Genomic DNA, 27,426 nt, shown 5'->3' with positions numbered 1-27,426 from the left:
TATATATATTTACAATTATTGATAATTTTTAAAAACAAAGAAACGAAAATCAAACGTCCCCTTCAGACATATTTTATTGTACACCTTTAATTAGGCATCTGTACATAAAAACATTGCAGATTCCACAAACGTAACATATCGTAGAATCTTAACACTGCTTCCATTATCGGGGAAATTTTTTTTTAATTCTTCCATAACATTTCAGTGCTGCTTTTTCCTATACGAGCAACCTAAAAACGGGAAAATTATGATTAAAACAAATTGCTATTAAAATTAAAATTTTTGCCTTGCTTACTCAACAAAAAAGTTAAATATCATTTAAAAAATTCAATTATTTCTTTTTTTATAGATTTCAACAATTTTATACATTTTATGTAATCCATAGATGAAACAAAGTTTAAATATAAAATTTTTCACATAAGTTTTAATTTCAATTCAAATCGAAACTAATTTATATAATAAGCAAAATTATCTGATTGATTTTAAAAATTTGAAATTTATTAATGGAACAATAGCACTCAACCATTAACCTAAATCTGTGATGTATGTCTTTAACTATAACACAGTGGCAATCAATCTACCAAAGGAGTGCTTCTTGGGAGGACTTTAGGAACCAGTTTCCTATATATTTAAACATAGACACTTGAAGAAAATCCAGAAAAATGTGTAGATTGCCTGTTGTTTAAGCTCAAACCTACAACCAAATGCCTGGTTCAGTGGTTTCACCCACCAATGGCTCATTAATTAACATCTTGAGGAAATCTTTTCTTATTACACTATTAAATAGATATGCCATTAATGAGATTGTTAATGAAAACCACAAATAATTCTTGTGTTTGGCATAATTCATTGCTTGACACACAAAAAAAAATATTTTCTTCACCAAATAATAAATTACCACTGCAGATTAAACAGCAATATTTATACTTGAGAATAAACCATGACAGATAATTAGCCATGAAAGTAAATTTAAAGAATTTAAAATATTTCACTTTTTATGCCATGTTTAAGATGTTTACATTATTGAATGCAGAAAAACAAATTTGGATTCCTCAGAACAGTGTAAATATGGTTTACCTTAAAATTAAAAAGAATACAAGCAAAAGAAAATTTTGTAGATTCAAAAATTGTCAACAAAAAGAGATATAACTGGCAATTGTTATGCAATTCTTACTTCAAAGATAAATCAATAAAACCAAGTTTAGACAGTTTCTGAAAGAACTAGCAAAAGAGTATCATCCCAAAACATTTAAGCATTTTGTTTCAGTCAAATGGATAACTTCATAGTTTATTTGGATGCAGACTAGACTGCTTGCTCTGAAAATTGAATATGCTAGAAAGTATTTAGTAGTATGAACTAATACTATTGAAAATTACAATAGCAAAATATTAATTTTTCTATTGTATCAGAATGCAAATTATGATCAGAAGTTTCTTAAATCAAACAATTTGTTAAACAATCAACACAGCCAATCTGATTTCATCCATGCTTATAATTTCATAAATACCAAATGTTACCATAAAATTGCTGCTTGCTTCATGACAGGGAAATTGGAATTAACTTGAAGTTGTTCATATACAGTGAAGTAAAAACCTTAAAATATTTTCAAAACTTTTGATTAAAATGAGATTTCATCTATCAAAATAGTTTCTGCATGAAATTATTCCACTTAAACTTCAGAACTTCTGTAAAATGATTTCATGTATTATTTTTAAATTTTTCTTCAATAAAAAATAACTTCTTGTACTGTACATCTTTAATACAAGATATTTTTCAAAATATTCCAATTGGTTACTTGAATTGGTAAACTTTTTATATTAATATCTTTGTGATGCAGTATGTTCCTGAGAACATTTGGAATAAATACAAGAATTCTCGATTTTATACATATATATAAAATGTGTATATGTAATTAAAGTATTAATGGTGATATGATAGCTGTAGTTTATCTACAAAAAAAAAATTGCTGAAGCTGAGTAAAAAAGTGTGCGCATTAAATTTATTTTATGCATTAGATAGAGAAATGACGAAAATAATGTTAACATTGTTTATTATTTCAATATATATATTGAAATGAAAAGAATTTCCCATCCCACAACATTGTCTTTCGGTGAAAATTTGATTTGGGTGATTTGTAAGTGTTACTAACCTTGCACCAACTTCTGTTTTGTTCAACACTGTTGTACAATATTCATTTCTTGCCTTCTGTTAACTAAGCAGTTAAAAACAAACACTTTTCTGATTAGACAGCAATCTACAGTACATTGTTACTCTGTCCAACAAATTTCTCATTTAACTGATGAGACAGCCTAATTCCTTTTTACAGAATTAAAAGTGTTGACTTTGGAACTTGTAGGAGCAAAAGTGAGTGTTGGCAGGAAAAACTGGTGAGCTCTAGCACTCGACGTTTTTCTCGCTTTAAGTCAACGAAATTTTGTTCTTCAGCTCCTTGCCGAAGTTCTTGGAGGCGTCTAACGACGCCTTGGCCGTTTTTAAAAGTTGGGTGAATTTTTCATTTGCTTTGTGAACCGATGTTGCTGCTGCCATTGTTAGTCGCTCACCCGCGGCCGACAATTTCGTTAATTTCGAATTTATCGTTTAAAACTAACTGCGATATACGTTATTTAGAGATAATTAAAGAAAAACTAATCGAGATAAAAGACCCTTAACCGACACTGGACGAGACAGAGAACGGGACTTTCCAAATTCGTCGACCGAAATCTTCGACGGACGGAACCGGAACGAGAGACAACAGGTCAGTCGAATGACGCTCGCTCGGTCTGTTCTTTTGTTCGAGGACCGGAAGAGGACCGCGCGCCGGCCCCACCCGGTAAATAACGAACGAATTTCGACGCGTTCGACATTCGACGATCGGAATATTTATTTAGGTCATCCAGCTGTGTAAACAATGACTCATCAGTGTCAAGTTTCGCGCTAAGGCGAGAAAAAGGAAATTGTACTTTGAAGTGTTTTCTTCAAAATTAACACATTTCTTTCGTTTTTTTTTAGTTTTGACTATTTTTAATTATAATTTAATTATTAATTATGATTTTTTTTAAAATTCGCGCGGACAAGAAGGGGTTAAACTTTCATCATTCCAGAGTTATTTTCAACTGTAAACACTCAGCAAATCCTTGTCAATAGTTGAAAATATTCCTGCCCAAAATTCATCATTTTTGGACTGCAATTTGAAAAAATTTTAGACCTGTAAATTCCCACTGTTGTCCTGCTGTCTTTCCTTAATCTCGACAACAGTTAGATAGATGAAAGACAATACCAGATATGGAAACCATATGGGCAGGAGGCCCCAATAACTACATACGAGTCTCTGATGTAAATCAGAAGTCACATTATTTCAATTCAAAAAATTTCCCCTGACAGGAGTTAGATAGTAATAGTCATGCTGGTCATCTAACAGGAAAATTATGACATACAAGGGCAAGACACTACTAATTTAAGATGGAGAACATATATTTTAAATTAAAAACACGATTAAAAATTACAGCCCAGCATTGTGATGATGTCAATAAATAATTGCTCATTTCCTATTTATGAATTCTTCAACCAATATTTAGCCACATTTCATTGCAGCATCTTGACCATAAAATGAACAATTTTCCTAGCAATTGCTGCAGCATTTTCTCTTTGATTAAATTGCAAACAATGTTAATGATTTTTTTTATTCATAAGAAAAACCATTAATGCAATTTAAAATACATTTTTTTAAAATGCTGCCTATTTATCTTTCAAATTCATTATAAATTACACTAATGTGACATATTTGTAATTTTGGGTTTTATGAAATAAATTTGATAAAGAAACTTTTTGGACAACCCAATAAAATTCAAAAACTATTAATTTTCTATTATGAAAACAAAAACTTGAAGTAAAAAAAGATGTTTTATATTTTTTAATTCATTCACTAAATCATAGTACAAACCCAGTTGTTAAATTCAAGGAAAAAAATCAATGTTATTAGACAAAACTCTGTAAATCACTATATGTTGGTGTGTTTTAATGATATTTAAAAAAAAAAAATTAGAACAAAATTCAATCATTTTTTTACTTTAAATTGCTGCTTGTCTATTTTTTTATTAACTGTCTGGGTTTGGAAAATCTAGGATTTACTACAGTTAATTAATAATTTTCTAAATGAAATAAATTTATTATATTTGTTTTATAAAATTTTCATTGCAAATAAAAATATCGTAAATCAGAAATTCACATTTAGTTTTACACATGTAATATCCTTTATTTAACCTCAGACATTGATATCTCTCAAACTTTGTTTATTGCACAATATCTACATTCACATATCAAAAATATTGTAATAAGTTTTTCTTCCTCTTCCATTATTTCATTTATATAATTGTGAGGAAACTAAATGTGTATATCTGGTTTACAATACTTTTATTTAAAATATATTAAAAGTTTTCATATAATTTTTTGAAATCATTGCACAGAATTTGTATTATAGCCATTTACATTTGATTATATGTAATTTTACTCTATAAAAAGAAAACTACCCTTTAAAATAAAATGTTAGTTATTAAATAAATACTTGCCTTCTGTCAATCTAGCTCGTCCTCCTGTAGGCTGACAAAGAACTGTTGAGCAGCCTACACACAAAACTACAGTCTGTGCATGACTAAATACAGTTGTAATTTTGTAGCAGCCTGTAATAAAAAACTTGTTTGAATATATGATTTATTATTTCAGATTTTAAAATTTAAAAAGATAACTGAAGGCATAATTGTAAAATAAAAATTTATTTCTTCCTGAGTAAAGTTTTTAAAATCTTACATTCAATATACATTTCTCAAAAATGCAATGCCAAGAAATACATAACTATGATATAGTATGAGTAGTTTTTAAATAAATTTGAGTATTAATTAGTTTATTTAATAAGATATGTTAGGCCAAGAAGTGGCCACACATTAATACAAGCATCCATTCTCTTCTTTTGATTAAATAGTCAATAACTTATTTCAACATGCATTTGTAAAATGCTTAAATTGGTTGAAGGATTAGACAATCTCTAAATGTCTCTTCAAATTGTGCCTAGAACAAATCATGTCCATGGAAGACTAAGTTTAAGAAAAGGCAGTCAAGTAAGGATTCTCAAATTATTAAAACACTAAAAATAATGTTTATTATAAAAATCATTATACAGGAAATCCTTGTTAATTCAAACTCAGATAGTTCAAAATCTCATTAGTTCATAACTACTTTTGTCTCAGCTGGGAATTCAGTTAGTTCGAAATAGGGCTACTTCAAAATTCAAAGTGAAAATTCTATCCAAACTGCAATATGAGTACATTAACTCCTTTGTTTAGATTGAAGTACCTCCATGTTGTAAGAAAACAACAGAACAAGAACAACTATAATCTGGTCAATATGACTTTGCTTTTACAATAATACATAACTTACATATGGACTACCATCATTTCTCATTTCATAAAATATGGCTGGGTTTTGGAATTCCAATCCCAAAGTGAAATATTTGTAGGACTCTAGGCTACTACTTTTTGGGCAACTTTAAAAATAATCTGGGCTACATTTTGAGGAATTCTGCTTTACTTTTTATAAAATCTATGCGACCTAGGAAGTTCTCACCAAGTATGTGCTGTTTACCTGCAGTTCATTAATATAAATGATAATTGCTATTTTTGTTAATTATTATTTTCTGTATAAGTAGCCATATTCCATTTGCTTAATAAATTACATCAGTTACATGGCATATTGTACAAAAATATGTAAATCTTGCATAATTCGAAGTTGCAAATACTTTGTCCCAAATTTTGAACTAATGAGGATTTCCTGTATTGCTTGTATATTTTGTAGAAATATTGTTCTTGAGCATTGTTCAAGGTAGAAAAGAACATGACAAGAATCTCATCACTACCTACAGCATTCCTTGAATGTAACTAGAGGTCTTCTAGCATGATACCAAGCTGCATGCCATACTGTATTTTATAATCTGTCCTAAATACTGTTAAATACATGAAGGATTTGCTCTTTCCTGAATGACACACAGCCTTACTCTGAAATAATTGTTTTCTAAATCAAGTCTGGATTCATCACTAAAATCCTACTGGAGAAAATGTTTGTTCCTGCAATGGTTCTAGTTCTGCATTAATTCAATCTCACAAGTTCTGTGGTGAAGTCAAATGAAGGATCATGAAAGGTCTTTGAATAGACAGACATCCAATGTGCAAGCTCAAATTTTACACACACACATTTAAAGTGTAGAACAAAAAACAACAAATAGATGCTATGGCAATATAATGTTAATGTGATGTAATGTATTGCTTTTGATTGTTAAATCACACAAAATATGACTGTCGGATTTTGCATATTTAACTTTTACTCTAAATGGTCAGATTTCTTGTTTAAGTTTTATCATCAGTATTCAACAGCTGTATGAGGCTTAAAAGTCACAATTTATCCATCACTGATACATATTATTTTAATGTTTTTTTAACTACCTACAGAGTTCTCAGTATTCTCTAGAATAGGGGTTAACTACCAACATCTCTTAAATTTCATATTTGATTGTTTATACCATTTACATAAATACCAATCAAATATTATTATTATAGAAAGTTATCTTAAAAAATTTACTTTGTAATTTTATATTATTTAATGCAATTATATTAAAAACTCAGATGTAACTGATGAAAAATAATGGAGAAAAAGTGAAATTTCTCAATTTAAAATTGAACCATAGACCAAAGTAATTTACAGTAAGACCCCACTTAATGCTGATTTGACATAATGCGGTCTGCTTGAAGCCTAAAAAAAAGCTCAAAATGTATGCCGATTTTAATTATCACAGCATTTCATTGATTTGTACGTAATACAATTATTTACGAACACAAACCAATCAGTAAAAGGTAGCAAAAAGGTGTCCTTTCTTTAAATCTTCGTTTGTTTGGTGCAATTTTGGAAAAAATATAACATCATGGATGCCATAGGCAATATCGACCTGGCTTGGCAACTGATAAATGCATGAATAGAAGTTATGGCCGAAGGTATCCAAGAATTCTCAACGAGAAGAGCCTATCGCTGTATCGTTAGGTTGACCAAATTGTCAACCTAATATACACAGCGGGACTAGGAGATGCAGATGAGCAGGAAATGAGGAGTTACCACAGGTTTCTGGTGAGAACCTTGCCAACGATGACCTTAAAGAACTGGCAGAACAAGAAATTCGTGTAGAACTGGAAAATAGAGATTCTGAAAACAAAGATCCCAAAGAATTTCTCTACAGATTTCCTTAGTAAAAGTTTGGTAATGATTACTGAAATTGTTGATCAAATTGTAGCAAATAATCCAGATTTTGAAAGGAATGCAAAAGCAAAACGAGGCATTTTGGATGCGATCTTAAGAATTTCAGAAGAGCCAGGACCTTCATCACAAGAAATGAAATTTACATTTCTGTGTGCATATATGTTAATGTGTTATTTAACATATATTATTATGCAAATAAATATAAAAATAACTTAAAATTAAAGTAAAATCTGTTTACTTAGGGATAGATGAACACACAACCAAATTTACTCTATGTTAAAATGACTTTGTTTAACGCTGTTTCGCTTAGCACTTTGTTGTCTAGGAATGCATCCCCCATGTTAAGCGGGGTCTTACTGTATTTTCTTTAATATAAATAAATTCATTATTTTTGAGTTTCAGTTTAACACAATCACTTAAGCTAATAGTTTTCAACTGTGGTGTTGCAGCACCATAGCACTGTATGTGTATTACTAAAGTAAGAAAAGTGCAATAATTTTACTTTGATAAAGAAGTAGGGATGCCAAGAAAAAAAAAATTACAAGGGTACCACTATTAGAAAAAGGTTGGAAAAACACTGACTTATCTGTTAAGTTAAACTATGTATTGGGTTGTTCGGAATGTAATTTCATTTTTTTTATTACTAGAGGAATTACATGTATTTTTACCAGTCAATTTTATTTTAAACCACATTTTCATTATATACTTCAACAGCTGACATATTAAGGCTTATTTGTAAAAAATTTTGTTTGAATCTGTACAATTGTTTTTTTTCGGTGACCCATCAAATATAGAAAATCGAAAGCATCATTTTTGGCATATTTTGCTTTTTTACTTATAAAAAATCAAAATGCTGTTCAAACAAGAAAAAAATTGTGGTACATGTTTGGAGATGATGTGTTGAGAGAAAGACAGTGCCAAAACTGGTTTACAAAATTGCGTTCTGGCAATTTTAATATTGAAAATACACCACATTCTGGATGGCCATTTGAAGCCAATGAAAACAAAATAAAGGTACCGATTGAAGCAATCTGCCATATAACAACACGCGAAATCTCTAAGAGATAAACGGTTCAATTTAACAGATTTAATTATTACTTAAGACAAATTGGTTTCGTTTCAAAGCTCGATATATGAGTTCCACATGTTATTAAACGGAGATGCTCTCTATGGTGGGATTTTAAAGAAATTTTTTTTTGAGCTTTTACCAGACAATTTAACAATTGATTCGAAAGTGTACTGCCATCAAGTAAACAAATTGAGTAATATCATCAAATAGAAAAGGCCAGAATTGATCAACGAACAAAGTGTAGTGTTTTACCATGATAATGCCAAATTTCACACAAGTTTGGTAACTCGTCAGAAACTGTTATAGCTTAGATGGGATGTGTTAACACACCAACCATATTCGCCAGCTCGGGCACACTCAGATTATTACTTGTTCTGGTCTATACAAATTTTTTTAACTAAGACATTTACTTGAAATGACAATGTCAAAAATCACTTGGATCAGTTTTTTGTAAAAAACGATCAAAATTTTTATGAATGTGAAATCATGCTACCACCAGAAACAATGACAACAGGTATTTGACCAAAATGGTCAATATATAATTCAATAAAATATTTATTTATTATAAGAAAATTGCGTTTACTTTTCTATGGAAAAAAACAAAATTACTTTCCGAACAACCCAATAAGACATTTCAGTTTCTTCTACATATTTTTTTATTGTGTTCTAAGAAACTTGGAATTAGAATGAAGCTGCTGTAGAAAAACACATTCCATCAATAAAAAGCAGTTCACATAAAGTTACAAGTGTACAAATGTAGGATATTATGTTATTAAATATCATGCGTAAATTTCAAACTATTTCGAAACATAATTCTGAACTTAGTTGGAAAATTCAACACAGTAAAAAAATGGAATGTAACAGCACTGGCCAAAAGGTTTCCATTTTGGCAGGTTCTCACTTTATGGCAATGCAGAAAAGAAAAAAATGTTTAAAAAAAGGTTATGACCCATATTCTTCACAGACATGAAAATGCCAAATATAGTGTAAAGGAAAAAGTGTATAATAGCCTTCCCTATTTACAAATTTTTAATTTGCTAACAATTTGACTTTACATCTAAAATTTAAGTTTCATGCAGATTGTGGAGTTCTCTTGCCACCCATAGAGTAGTTTTGAAGTTGGTTTTTGGCCAGTAATAAATATTATCGGCTTATTTCTGTTGCATATTATCATTTTTGTTTTTGTACAAATTCAGAGGTTTCATAGCTGTTTGCAAGGTGGCGCTGAAGTCAATAACACTAGAGTAATGGCATTTTTCACTACTGTTTGCATTTTTTAAACTTGTATAATTAGTGCTTCTAAAATGCATCCAAAAATATAATAATAAATCTAGGGGTGCATTTGTTAATAAACAGTCGCTCTGTGTCTCCACTATTATGGAAGAGTGTTGCTGTTTGTAGGCATTTAGGAACAACGGTGAAAGATAGTGGCACCTGCACTGTAATAGTATCACAATGGAGGTATCTGTAATTTTAAAGTATGCATTTTTAGAAACAAAAGAAGGATTCCAATTGTAAAATTTAACAATAAAATGAATTATCTTGAGGACAGAGAATTCAAAGTAGCCACGAAGAAAATTAGAATGCCAGCTACTATTCAAAAAAGATTTGAGGAAACACATCACCACATGCACTAACTTGCATTTTCACAACTTCTAAATTTTCATTTATAAACCCACATAATCAACCTAAAAGATGAATTTTAACCTTTACTTCCCCCATAGTTAAAGATTAATGCAAATCATTTTACAAATCAAGACTTAATTTTCACTTAATCTGTATTTAATATATCTTTTAAATAAATTGGATATTTATAAACCAAATTCATTTGACAATTAAATTTGTTTCACAAAATTAATTTAAAAAAATAAGACTTTACCTGGACATTTTACATCCATAAAGAATGAATTAGGATGCTGAACAAGCCTCTTAAGTTTGCATTTTCTCCTCTCTTCAGCTGGAGACGGATGGAGTAAATCCTTAGCCAACTAAAAAAAAGTAAAATTAATTTAAATTAATATTTTTCCATTAAATTAATTTGTAATTATAAATAGTTCCAAATAAATAATTGTATTCTGTATTCGTTTATCACATACAATTACGACAAAAACAAATTCTTATTATATTTTAATGTCATGTCTATCTGATATTCCAATTCTTATAATGAAAATAAAATGACGTTCATTATTCAAATATTTGAATAATACAATGAAAAGGTTCTAATAAAAATTAATTTTAAAAAATTTGTAATATGCAAATTGTAAATCATTACAGAAAGACAGTTTAAATTTTATAGAAACAAATATGTTTTTGAAATAACCTTAACCAGCAAATTATACAACTCAAATTAAGCTTTGTGATTTTTATCTACTTTAGTTATCTGACATTTATATTTCATTAAATAACCAAGAAGAAAGGAGTTTTTATAATTTATGTAAATAAAATATCACAATTCATTTAGATAACCTGCAGGGTTATCTGTTTGAAAATAAGAGCTGAATGCAGGCTGGCAACTTCTTTCAGCAAGTTAATATCAGTAGATAATCCGCATCATTGAAATTATGCGAATTGTCTACTGATTTTAACTCCCAGTTAGAAACTCATCAAATAGCTTTTCCTCTATATAAAGTCATCTAAAGCATCTTCAGAGTTAAATAAGTCATTCAAAGACCAAATTGATTAACTACCTTAGACATACAAAAAAATGTAAAAATAGTAAGCCTTGGAATAATTGTTATTATTTTATGTCATTAAATAAATGATGGGTCTATAATAATACATTGTACATCATTTAATTAAATTTTAAAAAAAGAACATATTTTATCAATTTCTCTACTTTTTTGTTCAGTTAATCAATTTAACAGATGAGCAGCTGAAATATCCTTTATGTACTGTAGATCAGCAGTCAGCAACCTTTCTGACCTTATGGACCACTAAACTCACAATTCTGAATCCCACAGACCACTATCATGAATTTTTTTAAACAATACAAAATCTGTAGAATAATGATCATAAAAATTCAATTTTACTATATTAATATGAAACTCGCATGTTTAATTATAACAAATTAATGCAAGCCTTTCATTGCTACTTGTTTGAAACAAGTTTATGGATTCTTAGCACTTTTCCACGAAAGACGACAATCACACTCACAATATTGTTTGTTATTTATTGATAACATTCGCTTCCTATTTGGTTTTAGATTTGAATAGAAACCAGAGTGAAAAAAAGTAACTAAGCATTTGCATTTCTTTTCTAACCTTCTGTTGATCAATGTCCAAATTTCTCCACAGACCACCCAAATTTTCTTGTGGACCATCAATGGTCCACAGACCACTGATTGCTGACCGTTGCTGTAGATGTTTATCTGCTGCTGATTTTTCCCAAAACCACCAAAAGACACACATACACATACCTCATCTCTAGTTTCTCCCCATCCATTTTCTTTGTATCAATTCATAACTGATATACACAAGCTTGCTTTAACTTTTATCTTATGAAGTTAATAAGTAATAATGTCTCCCTCTCTAATAACTTTCAGAAAACAAACTTAAATGATCAATTTTTGAACCGATATCAATATATGTTATTAACAAACAAAAAGTTAAATAGAAAAAAAAATTACTATTTTAGTTTATTTTAGTATTTATAAAGCAGAAATAGAACAATATAATAAAAAAATATTTGTTGCTTGGTAATCATTTTCTGTTTACTACAGCCACAAAATTCAGAGTTGTCTCAATATTACTTTTCTATTTTAATTAATGATCCAAATGATCTACCAAATTACCAGGTTATTGTATGACTAGGTTAATGATTAGAAACTAATTAATTTGTCTAGAGATAGGCTATTATGTTGCAATCTTGTGTAAATTCAAGCTACCACTCTGAGCTGATTCTTTTCTTCCAGAAATTCTAAATTTAAAAACTTAGTATTATTAAAATTAGCACAAGATGGCAATATAATTGCATACCTCCAGACAAATTAATTAGCTTCTAATCATTATGTTTCTATTTTATTTTTTGGCACCAAATTCTTTATATATTAAAGTTTGGACTTTTTGTAATAAATCCAAATATTTTTTATAAATACTTTCTAATAACTATGGTTTTGTTTGTATCAAGAATTATATTTCCTAAAGAACTTTCCGCACACAAAATGATTTGATCAAAATGTGAAAAAATGCACCTAAACTTCAGAGTTAACTCAATTTCACTATCTTTTCCAGTTCAATTTCTCGCATTTATCGTGACAATTCAATGTTTATTTTTTTCAAAACCTTGCATAAAACTGGCTGTAAAATTTTTAACTGTGCAGCAGCATGCCATTGCATTGACTCATCTTTGACTACATTTCAGAATGCTTAAGTTTAACTCATGGACAAATCTGTATGTTTCTTACTTGGTTAATGTACCTCATAACATAAGAGTGTAGTTTAACATGTTTGGTATGTAATGAATCTTTTTTTTTCCAGTTTTTTCCTGAAATGTATACACTATTTGTCAGATGCTGTGCATTTAAAATTAGTTTTAGAAAGACTATATTTATAATGAGTTTGATTATAATAGGTACTCTTTATATATATATATATGTTATGGACAAAGTGATAAATACGGGCATCATAAATAATGACCAACAAAAATCGGGCATTGTAATAAATTTCAATGATTTATCAAATTGACCGGTCATTATGAATACTGCTATCACCTAGTCGGGCAAAGTGATAATAATAAGTTGAGGAGTGATCATACGACATACGCTAGCCAATTGGCACTCAGTTGCGCGTGTGTATTGCGTTTAGTACCGAATTTGGTGGCAGTCACGACTGTTTGTGCTCTCGACAGATCCCTCCCGAAGGGGAGCTGCCGGCAGGCCGCCGATTGTTTAACGTCACTAGTTATTTATTCACGGTAGTTCTTGAACACAGGTATCAATAACTAGTATTGTATCAACATCTAGTAATGTTAAACAATTGGCAGCCTGCCGTTGGCTCCCCTCCGGGAGAAATCCGTCGAGAGCACAAACAGTCGCGACCACCGCCAAGATGGTGCACCTAGGTAAAATTTTGCCATTTAATTAATATAGTTAATAGTACTTAGTTTTAAAAGATTACATGTTCTTTTTAAAATACTTTGAAATAATTCACAAAAAATAAACATTTCTAAATGAAATAAGTGGAGGTTTTTTTAATCAAATTTTAAATTCAGTACTAAACATGATACACACACGCAACTGAGTGCCGATTAGCTAGCGTATGTCGGATGATCATTCCTCAACTTATTATCATCACTTTGCCTGACTAGGTGATAGCAGTATTCATAATGACCGGTCAATTTGATAAATTAATCAATATTTATTACACTGCCTGCCCTTTTTGGTCATTATTCATAATGACCAGACATTATGAATAATGCCTGATTAATCACTTTGTCCATAACATATATATAATAAACTTCTTTAAGCTTGATATACTGATACTCAACCAAACAATCGCCTTAATTATTCAGTCTATAATTATTTATAGCCTGAATAATTAACCCGGTAGGGGTCACATGTCCCATTCTGACCCGCACACCATATGATTTGCTGAATCGTTAATAATTATGTTTTACTGATGTGACTCACAGTAGCTTCCTATATTCTTTGTTATTATTGGAATGTATGGCCATTACTCAGTTTTGCAGAATGCATTAAAAGATAATGGCTCTTTGGGGTCATGGTGACCCACAAACCCCTTGACTTCTGCATAAATTTGTAATATTAATATAATGTAAATGTAATAAATATTTTTTTAAATCAAAGTGACAACTTTTCTATAATAAAAATAACTTTTATCATCACTAATTGTTTCATGTATTTTAAATAGTTAGAATTTTTCAGATACTTATAAATATTTCCCCAAAATTTAACATGTAAATTCAAATGTTAATAAATAATTAACTAAGGCTTACATAGTTAACATATGTGTTTATTTAATTACTAAACAGAATGAGAAACAATATTTAAAAGAAAAAAGTGAAAAAAGTTAAATTGTTAAGATATAAATTAATATTTAAAATGCGGGTTGAGCTGACCTGCAGCGACCCCTATGAATTGTCAAGTGATGTGACCCCTACCGGGTTAAGGTGATCGTTTGGTTGGATCTTTTTTTTGTGTAACTAAACATTCACAACAATTTTTTTTCTACTTTTTAAATTCCACCAATCATATACCATTTGTGACTCACACTGAAAATAATTTTTTATTATTATTATTATAAATAATTGAAATATAAAGAAATATTTTTACACTGCATTCTTTGAACTATATTTAGGCAATTATTTTAATGAAGTTAAGTATTAGGTATTTATCTTTTGGCCAAAATAATGGCAGAAAAATGTTTTGCAAAGAAATTTTTATAAAAATCTAACATTACAGTAACTTTTTAAACAATTTAGATATATATGGATGAAGAAATAGCCTTTAAAGAAAGGTCACTTTGGTAATGTAAACTGTGTTCTGGTGATAGCAAAAGAACATTTAACAGACTTCAAAAAATTTATTTTTTGTTTTAGTCTTTATAATTGTAAATCAGACCTATTTACTGACTAGAAATTCTCCCATCAAGCATGATGGAATACTTTTTATGAGAAAGTAGAGATTTCAAGAAATTCAAGACTTGTTAGTATAAACTACTTAATTTGAAGAAATATTATCTGTTATAACATAAAAAGAAACAGAACAAAATTTCACCCGAAGCAGACAAAAAAAGTAGGAGTTATAGAGATTTCACTTACAGATTTAAGCCTTTAAAATATTATTAAATTTTTCTTTATAAAATTACTTTATACACTACATTCTGAGTAAACTCTATTGTCTTTTAAAAGATTTCCTTGCTATCTTCTTTTAGTAACAGACACTTATTATTTTGATGATTGACATTGTGATCATGTTTCTGCAGCCCTTGACAGTCATTTCTTAATTCCACAAATTTGATATAAAAAAGATAAATTGTATGTATGTTAGATGAGCAATAACACTTTCTAAATAATGGGCTGATTAGATTGTTACTTTTGACTGGCTAATAGTGCTCACTATGGAACGCTATCTTTTTTAAGTTTAAATTTAACAATGTATGTTTAAAATACGCCATTTGTCAAAATATTTTAAAATGCGACTTAAGGGAAATTCCCTTGTCAAGTACGAACGTCACTTGGTCACTGACGTCACTGCAACAAAAGTGTGATCACCAAACCAAAATCAATAAAACAGTTATTCTATAGCTAATATTTTTGCAAAATAAATAGCCTATACTTTCCATCAGAACATAAAACAAATATAACCGACAAAACAGAACACAGAATAAACAGTCTAAAACATGAGTTCAAACCAAACAATTGCAAGATTACATCAGGCTATATTAATGCTACTAATTACTAATTAAATATGAAGTAATTTGGCCTACAGGTAGCATTAGGCACATTACAGATGCCCTGACACTACAAAAGTATCAATACTGGTATCAGTCTTAAAGTATCGATACTGACCAGTATTGGGCATCAAAACTGGAAATCTTGCCAGCTATCACTGTTCAATCTATTGCATTACCTTCCAGTTTTTACTATTTAGACGATACACCTAGCTCCATACATTCCAAAGAACTCCACATAAAAAAAAAATCATTTAAGATGTACAGTATATACATCCCATAGAAAAATGCTTGTTAAGATCCACAACTTGAATGGAATGAAAAAATAAGCAATTTACAAAACAAACACAAGTTTTTTTTATTCTATCATCATTTATCATTAACATTATTGAAAAGAATTGGCCCAAAGCAGGACTTAAACCATTAATTTATGTATATGCATGGATTTATTTTTTAAAATTAAAACCAATCAATTGGTGGTGGTTTTTCTGTTTTGTCAATTAAAAGGAATTATATGAAAATATTTTAGCAGAGATAAAATTTAGATTATTGTTTGTTTGTATTATTTTATATATAAGTTAGATACATTCTATGCTATTATACAGAATGAACCAAAAGTAGGTAGACAGTAGGTGAAATAGGGTTATACTATAACAAATGATGTATATTTAACTTGGTTACGATTATGATTGAAAAATGACATCAGAGATGCATTTCAAGGAATTAATACACAAAGATACTTGTGCAAAAATGTTTGTCGAAGCAGAAAATGGTAAAACGTGGACTTCAAAGCTGTGTTAATTGTGATAGACAGAAGTTTGAGCACTTGCATTGATAAAATTGTATTGCATTGTGTTAGTAAATATAATTGTATATGTAATCTCAATAAATTTTAACATTTACTATCTACCTACTTTTGGTTCATCCTGTATATCAGAAAATGATGTTAATTTTAAAATAGAACAATAACTATTTTAGTCTTAGCTGATTTTTCATCAAAAATATCCACAGTATAACCTGCATAAATGAAAAAAATTCTTTAGAAAAAGTGATTTTCTATGTTAAACTCTATTAGGGTAGATGTACCAGTTTTGGCCAGTGTAGTACCAGTTCTGGCCAGAAAATAAATTTAACTTAAAAATATAATCACAAATGAAACAAACTTTTATTGTTAACTATGTGAACAGTTAACAATAAAAGTTTGTTTCATTGGACAGATTTGAATATGTGGTTGTTATATTTTTAAGTTAAATTTGTTTTCTGGCCTGAACTGGTACATCTACCCTATAAACTGGAAACATGTCCAATACAAAACCAAAAGGAAGATTTTGGGTATAACAAACAAAACCCGGATAAAGTGAAAAAATTAAAATTCCACTGGTTGGCAAAAAAGTAAAATTACCTCCAAATATAACAGTCATTGGAGAGAATAGCCAACCGTATTTCAAGATAATTTCAAACTTTGACAGAAAAACATAGGTCATGCAACGAGGGCCAGACAGTCACAAACTCTTTGTTGAAATTAACCAGGTCAGAAATGAATACCTTTAAGAATCAAATGAGTTTCCAAAAACTAAGTTCTTAAGAACAAGCAATGAACATAATTCACAAAAGCATTGAGAATATGGTAACTTAGTGGTACCAGTTTGCTTTGTATGTTAATAATAACTAGTACCAAATGCTCAGTACATAAACTTGAAACAAGTTGATTAACATGTTGACAATTAGAGACATTAAGTTAATGATAAATTAGAGTATTGAAACTTTTCAATAAGTCTGACAATATAATAACATGATCTCTATTACTGTAATGCAATTAGCTTTTCTGACAGAAATCAAACTGCCTTATTTGGCTCAAAGACAGTCTTTAACTCTTTAGGGTTAGGTGGGTTAAAAACTGTCCCACCTTTTGCTTAGCTTTTTATGCATGGCAGGATATATTTTAACCCACCTCAAAAAGTTGAAGTTACTCATAGTCATACAGTTTAATATTTTATTTAAAGTGTTTCATTCAGTTGGCAAATGTTTTTTTTTCCATTTTTTTACATTAAAAAAAAATTCTGTGCCTTAAAGAGTTAAGTGCTCATATGACAATAAGAGAACTGCCTCTGAAAAGTGGTTGAATACCCAGCATAAGTTCTTGGAAACAATGAAAACTTTTTGCAATTGAATAGTTCTTAATTATTGCATTTAAAAAATCCAATCTTTATTTGGAATCATATTTGATTAATTTAAATTAAGACTAGCATAACAAATGTGTAAATGTGTAGAGTATAACTTCAATTCAGTGAATTTTTACAGCACATACGAAAGCAGAGCTGTTTCAGTCTGAAAGACATTTTTATCTGAATCTCTTAAAATTTGATTCTTTTAACAAAGTATCATCTTTCCTTTCTCTAATATATGTAAATGTGATTTTGCTATAAAAAAGTGAATGTGTGATTAGCTAGTGTAGTTTAAAGATTAAAAAAAAGTACTAAAACCTGTTCAAGATGGAAACCTGCCAAAACAGAAAAAATAATTTGGAACTGTACAAATTGGTTTATACAGATTTGACTGTGTATGTACTGTACAATTAATAAATTTTCTATACTATATCTCAGCCAAGTTGATAGTGACATAAGTAAAAACAAATGACATTACAAAACTTGCTGTGGTAGATGAACTACTTAAGAACACCAATATGCATACACATATTATAGTTCCATCAAAAAATTCTTTTACAGGAATCCTTACATTATGTGATTATTCACAATAATCAATATGATAAATGATACTTTGCTTATTTTAAAATTATTTATGTATGAAAACTAAAAACAAATACACAGTAATAAAAATTCAAATCACAAAAGGAGCAAGAAATCCAGTTCTGTTCAAGATTGCTGAGTGCAAAGTATTATTTACCAAGCATAAGAAAGGCAAGCCAAACAAGTGGTAAAAAAATGGATTGTTTTGAATGTTTATAACACTTTTCATGTTGCTTATTGTGATTATTTCATGACGGCTCCTGTAAATGAATTTTTTTGATAGAACTACACTGTGTTTAAGTATATTGGTGTTTTTCAGTAGTTAATTTAGCATAGTGATTTTTGTGACATGTGATATACATCATTAGCAATTTGGTTGGAAGAGGAATTGCATAAAGAAAAAATAATTTTTACTTTTTAATCAGTGTTATCATAAAAACTATTCTTTACATCATCAATACATAAGACAATATTAAACATCAAAAGATATTCAAGTATTAAGAATTCATAATTTACTATGAGTATATGGCAATTTTAATCATATGGCTCACTAACTAGCTACAATTTTAAATTTATTTCAATCCAAAAATGTCATTACTGTATAGTCATTACCATTCAGGTTTTTTTTTAATTGGTATTGTCAATTCATAGTTTTGAAAACATTTAGTAAAGTCTCGAGATGCAATTAAAGAATATGGAATTAAAAGACTGACAAAAGGAAAAAATATATTATTGAAATTCAAACTTCTAAAAACTTTGTTTGTTTTGGTTGTTATGCTACTTCGCACACAATCCATGACTCACTTTGATCTCGATTTACCTACAATCTGGATTGTGACTGTCGCCAGTCAAACATCATGCTGTTCGCACAGGCAGTCCGCTAGAGAAGAACCCGGCTATTACACACAATGATAAAACTGACATAACTACATGGTAAGTCACAAACACCAACAAACAAAATAGAAGTTTTAGTTAGAAATAAATATTTTTTCTTGCCATATATCTAATAATAGACAGATGCCATCGTCTCTCCAAATATCTTTTTTATTTCTCTGTTGATAGCCCAACACGTGTTCTGCAGCCGGCTTGTGTTTTCTCGTGCATGTGGAATTGTGGGATCTCTCTTTTGACTGGATCTAGTTTCAAGAACTCTCAAGTCGATCACAAATGAACCTTGTTTCAGTTGAGATTGAAACACTCGAGAGAGGTCGGTCGCACCATGGCATAATTGCCGACCTTGGTCACAATCTAGATTGAAATGCTCGGTGCGAAGGGGGTATAACAATATAATTAATTTTGCTAAAATGAATTACAGTAGAGCATCGATCAACCGAAACATTGGTTAACCAAAAGCGTTCCAGTTGGCAAATTTAAATTTCCTCTAGTGCTGTGGTGCTGCAATATTTGGCTATGTCTTGGGCTACTCCATTATTTTTGTCGGTGTGTGTGTTTTAGTTGACAGCACTAGCGCAACCATGAGGGTACTTAAGGACATGCCAGAATTTGAACGAATTTCAACATGGGATAGGTTAATATTTTTGTACATAATCGGTTATCCAAAAAATCAATTATCTGAACAACCCCACTCCCAAATTGTTTCGGATAATCGATGCTCTACTGTATAGTATTGTTCAAATCCCATAACTTCTGATTTATATAGAAAGTAAATATCTAATATAATAGTTAAGTTCTTTGCTGAAAAAAAAAAATAATAATAATAAAATAAAATAGATTCTAAAATAAATTTTAAAAGAAAATTAAGGTAAAACTATTTACAATGACAAAGTTATTCTTGACTGAAGTATTACCATTAAGATCATAAAACTATAAGAGCAGTAGAGGACAAGAATAATGATGTTGAAGAGAAAACATGTAGCAATTTCAATAAATTGCTGCATGTTTCAAATTCAATGTATGTTCAATGTAAATTCAAAGAACTTACATAAACTAGGAAAACATGCACAAAGAATACATTTCAGAACATATTATTTGAATGTACTTGAATAATTATATAATACTGATAGTAACAACTAATATCACCATTTGCAACTGTTTGTTTTTGTTTTTTTTATATTTAATATAAATAAAAAATGTTATAATAGTTTTCATTCTATTCCAGAATCAATTATATAAAACTTAAAAAAAAAGTATGAGAAGAAATAATTTAACAATTATAGATATTAATAACTTTAACAACAAAAAAAGAGAAAAAAAATGACTATCTCATTTGATGTAATATCAATTCCTGAAGAATAGTTTTGAAAAATGATTTTAGAAATTATATACAATACCTAAATTATAATATTTAACCTATATTTATAAAGTATATTTAAAGTTTAAAAACTTTAATATGATTAAAGTGGAACAAATTCTCCTATGTAAACTGGTGCATGAAATATGTCACAGCATACAATTTCAGATAATAGATATTTAACACATCCAAACCTTGAATATCTAGACTCTTTACAAAAATACAAATAGTTATCCTATTCACATTTTTTACCAAATACTTGTCTTCTGGTGCTCTAAAAAAAAACAATTTTATCTGGTTAATTTGGATCAAGGTTCATACATAAAAAAAGAAAAACTTTCAATTGTGTTCCAAATTGTAAGTCATACAGAAACCCAAAGCTGATTTCCATCTGAAAAATAGATGATCATCATAAAAAGTTTACAAATATAACTGATAGGTGAAAGAATTATTAATTGACAAAAAGTTTTAAAATACATATTCCAAATATTCTATCCCTTTATATTACTATATATAAATATAGTGTCATAATCTATTCTTTTTACAGATACTTTTAGTGTAGACACAATACTGTAGTATTTAAAATCAAGCATACCAAGTATGAGTTTGTTCATTTCTTTTAAGCATCCTACATTAAATAATATATCTTGATACAATTGCTTCTACTGTAAAATTTCTTGATAAACAGCTACAAGTAGATTATTAATATTAGTATAAAGGCAGCTAATGTAGTAAATTTTATGAAGACCTAATATCCTATCGTTCATTAAAAAAATGCATATAGCCTACACTAGGAAATTTAAATGAACAAAGCAAACTCAACCAAATTAATTCAAAAATGCCATAATTTGTTTAAACTCAATGTAGTTATTAGGAAATTTAAATTCACTACAGAGCATTCAAACTTATTAGTTGAATATAACATGATTATTTCAGTTATTTTATTGAAATTAAAAAATCTGTTAAATAAATACTTTTAACAATACTTTGATTTGAAACTTCATTGCCTTCTATTTTATATGCAAAAATTAATTAATTTCCAAATTTAATTTTTATTTACTGTTTAAGATGATAATACAGCAAATAAAAATGAAGTTTGAAAATTACCTCTACATCACCACATAATGTCAGTTATCTGTCCCTGAAAAATCAATGTTCTGCAGCAAAACATTAAGCAACTTTATTTTTCATTATCTTAAAATGGAAAAGTATGCATTACATCAACCCAAATCTCCTAACTAATTTCTGAAAATAGAACAAAAACACAATATAATGCCTGTATGTAAGTTACAACTTAGCATATTTTGATATAAAATGCTTAAAGCATTGACTTTTTTTCTCTTTCTGCCCTATGAGCAGTAAGAGAAGTTTTGTCAAGCCCATCATGTATTTGGCCAGGCCTGCAACAAGGCAGCCAGATGGTGAGAAATGGAGGAATGTATCAAGAATGGATCACCCCCTCAAAAAATCCCTGGGGTTTTTCAACCCATTCAGCTTTGTTCCTCGGTCTGCAGAGGAAGGTTGACACTAACAATTCAGTCATCTAGCCATCAATACATTGCTTTATGATCAAACAGTTAAATAGTCGCTAGTATTTGCTTTGTGTACAGTAACATGTACAATCTCCATAATACTGCACAATAAAGAAATTTGTTTTAAAATATAACTAAGTAGGAATCACAACACATACTTCATAACATTTTCAGCACTTCTGTAATTGGAGAATTGATTGACTACTGTTAGTTATCACAAAAGTGTATTTAGGCTTTCTGTACAGGTGGTATTGATATGTCATGATGTCTCTTCCACACCAGCTATATTCAAGATACATATTCCATTTTTTGATATTCAGGATGCTTTTCAAAACATTTACAAGTGATTCTAATGTTCCAATTATATATCTGAAATGTAACTTGAAATGCCTGCAAATCATTTTAATAATATAATGAATTTTTTGGAAACTGTGTGCACATGCACGCACACACATGCATGCATTTTAGAAGAAAATCCATGATAGATTCATCTTTATGGGAAAAATCAAGTGTGTATCAAATTCCTTTGATTAATAATTTTATTGAAGTTTCTTGTTCATATATTGATAACACTTCTAGGATGCTATCTATACATAAAAAAAACATCAGTTGACAAACAAATTTCTCATGATGAACAACACCGAATCAAGTCGGTTTTTATGATGAAATGAATCATGTATGGCCAAATGTGAAGCTATTATGGAAAAAATTAGCTCTGAAAAACAGTTTGCTTTTTTGTATTCTTTATGTTATAAAGTTCCCAAAGTTCTATAATAGCAATATTATAGTACATTCATATACAGACCCTAAGTTGGGTTCTCTCTGGGAAGAAATCATCACTTCTTAACAAATATAGGTTTCACATTTATATATGACTGTTATTACAGTTTGTGAAAGTATAATAATCTATTCTGGGAACATGACAGCTTCATATTCTACTAATCATTTTATCAAAACTCTCACTTTTCAAGAAGTCAGAAAATAAAAGAGAGTAATGTTTTCAGAATGTTTGTCATTCCATCTTCAAACCATTGTGCAACAACAGTCTGAAGAGAGAATGACAAACATTCTGAAAACATTACATTCTCTTTTATTTTCTGACTTCTTGAAAAAGAAAATATTTTGGTAAAGTTATTAGTATGAAAATCTCAAACAAATAACTTAAATAAAATAATATGAAATTCATAAAATTTTATAAAAATATTAATGAAACACAAACAAAAACATAAATAAAGAATTCATTTTATCATTGCCTGAATTAAAACTTTATATTAATATATGTTAACATGAAAATATCACCACTTCAAATTTCCATTTCAACACATTATGCAATCATTTTCATTCTTAAGTTTTGTACTATAGACAATTTCCATTTAAATCTGTGCATTTTAAGAAATTTATAAACAGACGATTTCTTAAATGAAATCAAGTAACAGAATACTTTTATTAATTCAAATATGAAAAAATTTTACACAGTTATCAGATTAAACCCTATTAACAATTGTATTCATTTCTGATTTCCATTAATTGCTACAGATATATATGGATTTAAATAAAATGTACTTTTAGAGACATATGGGTAATGCAAATATTACTTCTGGACTTTATAACAATTTACATAAAAAACTTGTTTAATATGGTCACAATACCATATACCAAATAAATAAAAACATTTTGATATATTTTGGAGTAATTATTTTGGAAACAGGAATATGCACAAAATCTCTGTTGAAATTCATTAGTAAAAAAAAAATCTGTTACCGGTTTTAAAAGAAACTGTTCACTAATAAACGTTTGTATATGAAGACATGAATAGCCGATTGTCAAATCACTTCCAATAGTTTATATTGTGGGATCATTCTTTAAACAAATCATCAAAGTTCTATAATAACTGTGAACTTTTCGAATTTATCAAAACCTGTTAAAGTATTTCACCAATGATGTGCAACGTTAAGTCGTGAAAGGACCGCGTGGTTTATAATAAAACTCAATTTACCATTAAAAATTCCATTTTTACCATTGAAATTCTTAAAACACACGAAACGTAACACTTTCTACAACAGATCTGAAGAATTACAATTCTTAAATTTTATAAATTTTTAACATGTTGAACGTCCACGTGATCATTTTCCATTGTTAGGCTTATCAGCACATTGTCAGCAATGCATCGTACTAATTCACGAAACGTGCTAAAATATACATACAATAAAGATCTTTCCGATTACAATATCATTTTAAAAAGTAATTAGAAATACATCGTCTCCTGTAATATATATTGAGAAAATATCCGAAAATACTCACTGGCATCTTCGATTTTCAGCTAGACGAACGAAAAAGAGACATCAACCAACGGGGACCCACGAGTAGAAACAAGTCACTTGTCGCCGTTCGAGAGTATATAATATTTTGATTTGTATTGCACAATTTGGAGAAATCCACTTTATTAATTATTGAATTTAAAATAATTATTTTTATTTATTATTTAATGAAACATTTTTAAATATATTAATAAATTCAATAATCGGATGAAAGAAAATTATTGAACTGAAATGCAGTTCCGGCCCTTTTTGATATTGCAAATCCTCCATCCCGTCTGGAATTAAAGAAAACACCAAAAGAAAGAGAATTACCTCCAAATAAGTGCAGCGTTGGTTTAACAAATGTTTTTAGAACATTAAACATTGCTTTTTCAGATTTAAAAAATTATATTTATTACAAGAACCACGTGATATTATCATAATAAATATTCACTAATCATTTATTTTTCAAAAACATTTTATTTATATTAATTAAATTATGATTAATATTTATTAATTATTGTAAAGATTTTTGCTGTGTGAGATTTGTAATAAAACATATAATAAATGATTACTTGGTTAGAAGACTACAGAAAATTATTTTCATCCTCTTGTTAATGTTTTGTATCAGGAACAACAGTCATACAAGATTGCTTAAATATATTCAATAACAAAATTTCAATTGAAATTTAGTGCATATTTTATAATTATTATTGCTTTTATAAATTCATATTTTGATACAAATAATGCTATTTGCTGCATGTACTGTCATTCAGTGTAAACATATTGTATTTCCTAAGTAACACTTTTAGTGAAATTGGAAAATACAGTATCAGGTTCAGTGCCGTAACTAGGGCGGTGCCGGCGTAGATAGGCACAAGGCGTAGACTCTGGAGGGCGCAGAAATGACCTGGACCAAGTTTTGGGTCATAGTTTTGGGGCGTAGTTACAGATGCTCGCACCGGGCGCATAAAAGGCTAGTTACGGCGCTGATCAGGTTACTAATAGAGATTTCTTTTAAATATTTTATATTGTTAGATGAAAACAAAAATCCAGTATATAAACTGCTTTAATATTTAACACTTATTATAAAATGTTTGCAGTATGCAACATTAAAGTGCTTTTAATTAACCCTGTTTAAATTACATTAAAACATGGTTCTCACATCAGTACAGTAATACCTCGACTTACGCTACCCCGACTTACGCGAACCCGGAGTTACGCGATTTTCAAATCTCGTCGATTCCTCTTTTGTTTGAGCACCACGCAACTCTTGATTACTCACTCCCCCCCACACTATTGTTCAGCTTACAGTTCGGACATGTCGCGCGGAATTGACGCATAGCTACAATTTATTTTGTGTTATTTATTTCTGTGTTATATTTACGGAGACTTGAGAGACTCTACTATGTCATCCAAACGAAGTAGAACTGATTCTTCTGCATCAAACAAGAACAGAAAAACTTTATCTTTGGAACGTAAAGTTAACATTATGAAAGACTTCGATACAAAAATGTAAATTTATAAATTGGCAAAGGTAAAGAAAAAATTCTTGAAGCTGTGAAAACTTGACAGAAGGCCTGAGTTCAATCGAAAAGGGGTTACAAATTTTAGAAAATAGACTCCAACGAAGAGCGCATTTCATCTACAAAACGAGAAATAAAAAAATTATTAGCATGCTGCGAGGAAATTTTGCGGGAGAAAAAAATCTTTCAGCCGTCAGACGAATTTGTTCGATTTTATGAAGTCTTCTACATCAAAATAACTTTGGTTTACGATTTTAATAATATAATTTGTTATACATATGTATTATCTAAGATTTTATTAAACATTTTTTTCTAAATTATTGTTTTCTTTAGTCTCCGGCCCCGATTAAAAATAATTTGTATGTATTTATATGCGAAATTATGCCTCGACTTACGCGGTTATCGCTCGGACCCACCTATCGCGTAAGTTCGGGGTATTACTGTACTAGTCTATAGACTGTTTGTGGTAAATTTTTAGTTTTTTGACAGGGTGTATAACAATATTATGTAACTTATTAAACAGAATAACAGATTTATTAAACGGAATAAATGTTATAATACTGTATGTTGTTTGTGGACTAAAAAACACTTTAAAATTTAAAATAAAATATAATAATTTAAATTAAAACTTGCATCAAAAACACAACACTTTAAGTTGCTGAGAAATTTAATTTGTTTTTTTTTTTTTTTTTTTTTGTTTACATTTGTTTGTTAAATTTGTTTACACTCGAATTTGTTTAACTTGATGATGGCCAACAGATTCGGCTGAAGACGTTTGTTACGTTTCTTTATTATATTTCTCAGCAACTTAAGGTGTTGTGTTTTTGATTTACATTTTGCTGAGTGGGTTTACTTCAATATTAAAACTTTCAGTCATTGAAATTAATATTTCTTAATAATTGTGAGTAATGTAACATATTACACTAGCATATTTTAATGAGTAATTGTTGTTTAATAATCATTTTATTATAAAATAACAGAATAAATAAAGTTGAAGTAGCTATTTCTATTTTTGTCTACTGTTTAATAAATTTTTATAAATATACAGTATTTATTTAATTCTCTATAAAAATAAATAAATTTAGTTTAGTTTAAATGCATAAGAAAATTCCTAAATGAAAGAAATTATTATCTTTTTCAAATACTTTTGAAGGTTTACTGTACAGTACAAAACATGTAAAGCTTGTGAGAATGGTTTTCTTTTCTTTTCGTGTAATTTTAATTTATAAAAATGTTTAATCTAAGCTCTTCTTTGCAGTTTGTGGAATGTAAAAGTGCATGCGAATATAGAAAACTAAATA

General features: G+C 29.1%; 1 protein-coding gene across 1 annotated transcript; it reads right to left on the bottom strand.

The window, feature by feature from the left end:
• Nucleotides 1-56: 56 nt before the first annotated feature.
• RpS27 (ribosomal protein S27) lies at nucleotides 57-24,735 on the bottom strand. Its single transcript, XM_067275423.1, has 4 exons — nucleotides 24,604-24,735; nucleotides 10,243-10,351; nucleotides 4,567-4,677; nucleotides 57-230 (listed from the first exon to the last, which is right to left on the bottom strand). Exons 1-4 carry the CDS (start codon nucleotides 24,607-24,609, stop codon nucleotides 202-204), a joined length of 255 nt encoding a protein of 84 aa, XP_067131524.1. The 5' UTR covers nucleotides 24,610-24,735; the 3' UTR covers nucleotides 57-201.
• Nucleotides 24,736-27,426: the final 2,691 nt, after the last annotated feature.

The sequence above is a fragment of the Centruroides vittatus genome, unplaced genomic scaffold (assembly GCF_030686945.1).
Source record: "Centruroides vittatus isolate TY-2023 unplaced genomic scaffold, ASM3068694v2 contig_1154, whole genome shotgun sequence".
Taxonomy (NCBI): domain Eukaryota; kingdom Metazoa; phylum Arthropoda; class Arachnida; order Scorpiones; family Buthidae; genus Centruroides; species Centruroides vittatus.
Note: the sequence above shows the minus strand (reverse complement) of the source record. Positions and strands in the feature narration are given on the sequence as shown.

Excerpts from the sequence above, each read along its gene's own strand:
- RpS27 (XM_067275423.1), bottom strand. Across the intron at positions 4,678-10,242 it reads TATGGATGTAAAATGTCCAG|GCTGCTACAAAATTACAACT; the intron begins GTAAAGTCTTAT and ends TTTTTATTACAG. Across the intron at positions 231-4,566 it reads ACGAGCTAGATTGACAGAAG|GTTGCTCGTATAGGAAAAAG; the intron begins GCAAGTATTTAT and ends TCCCGTTTTTAG.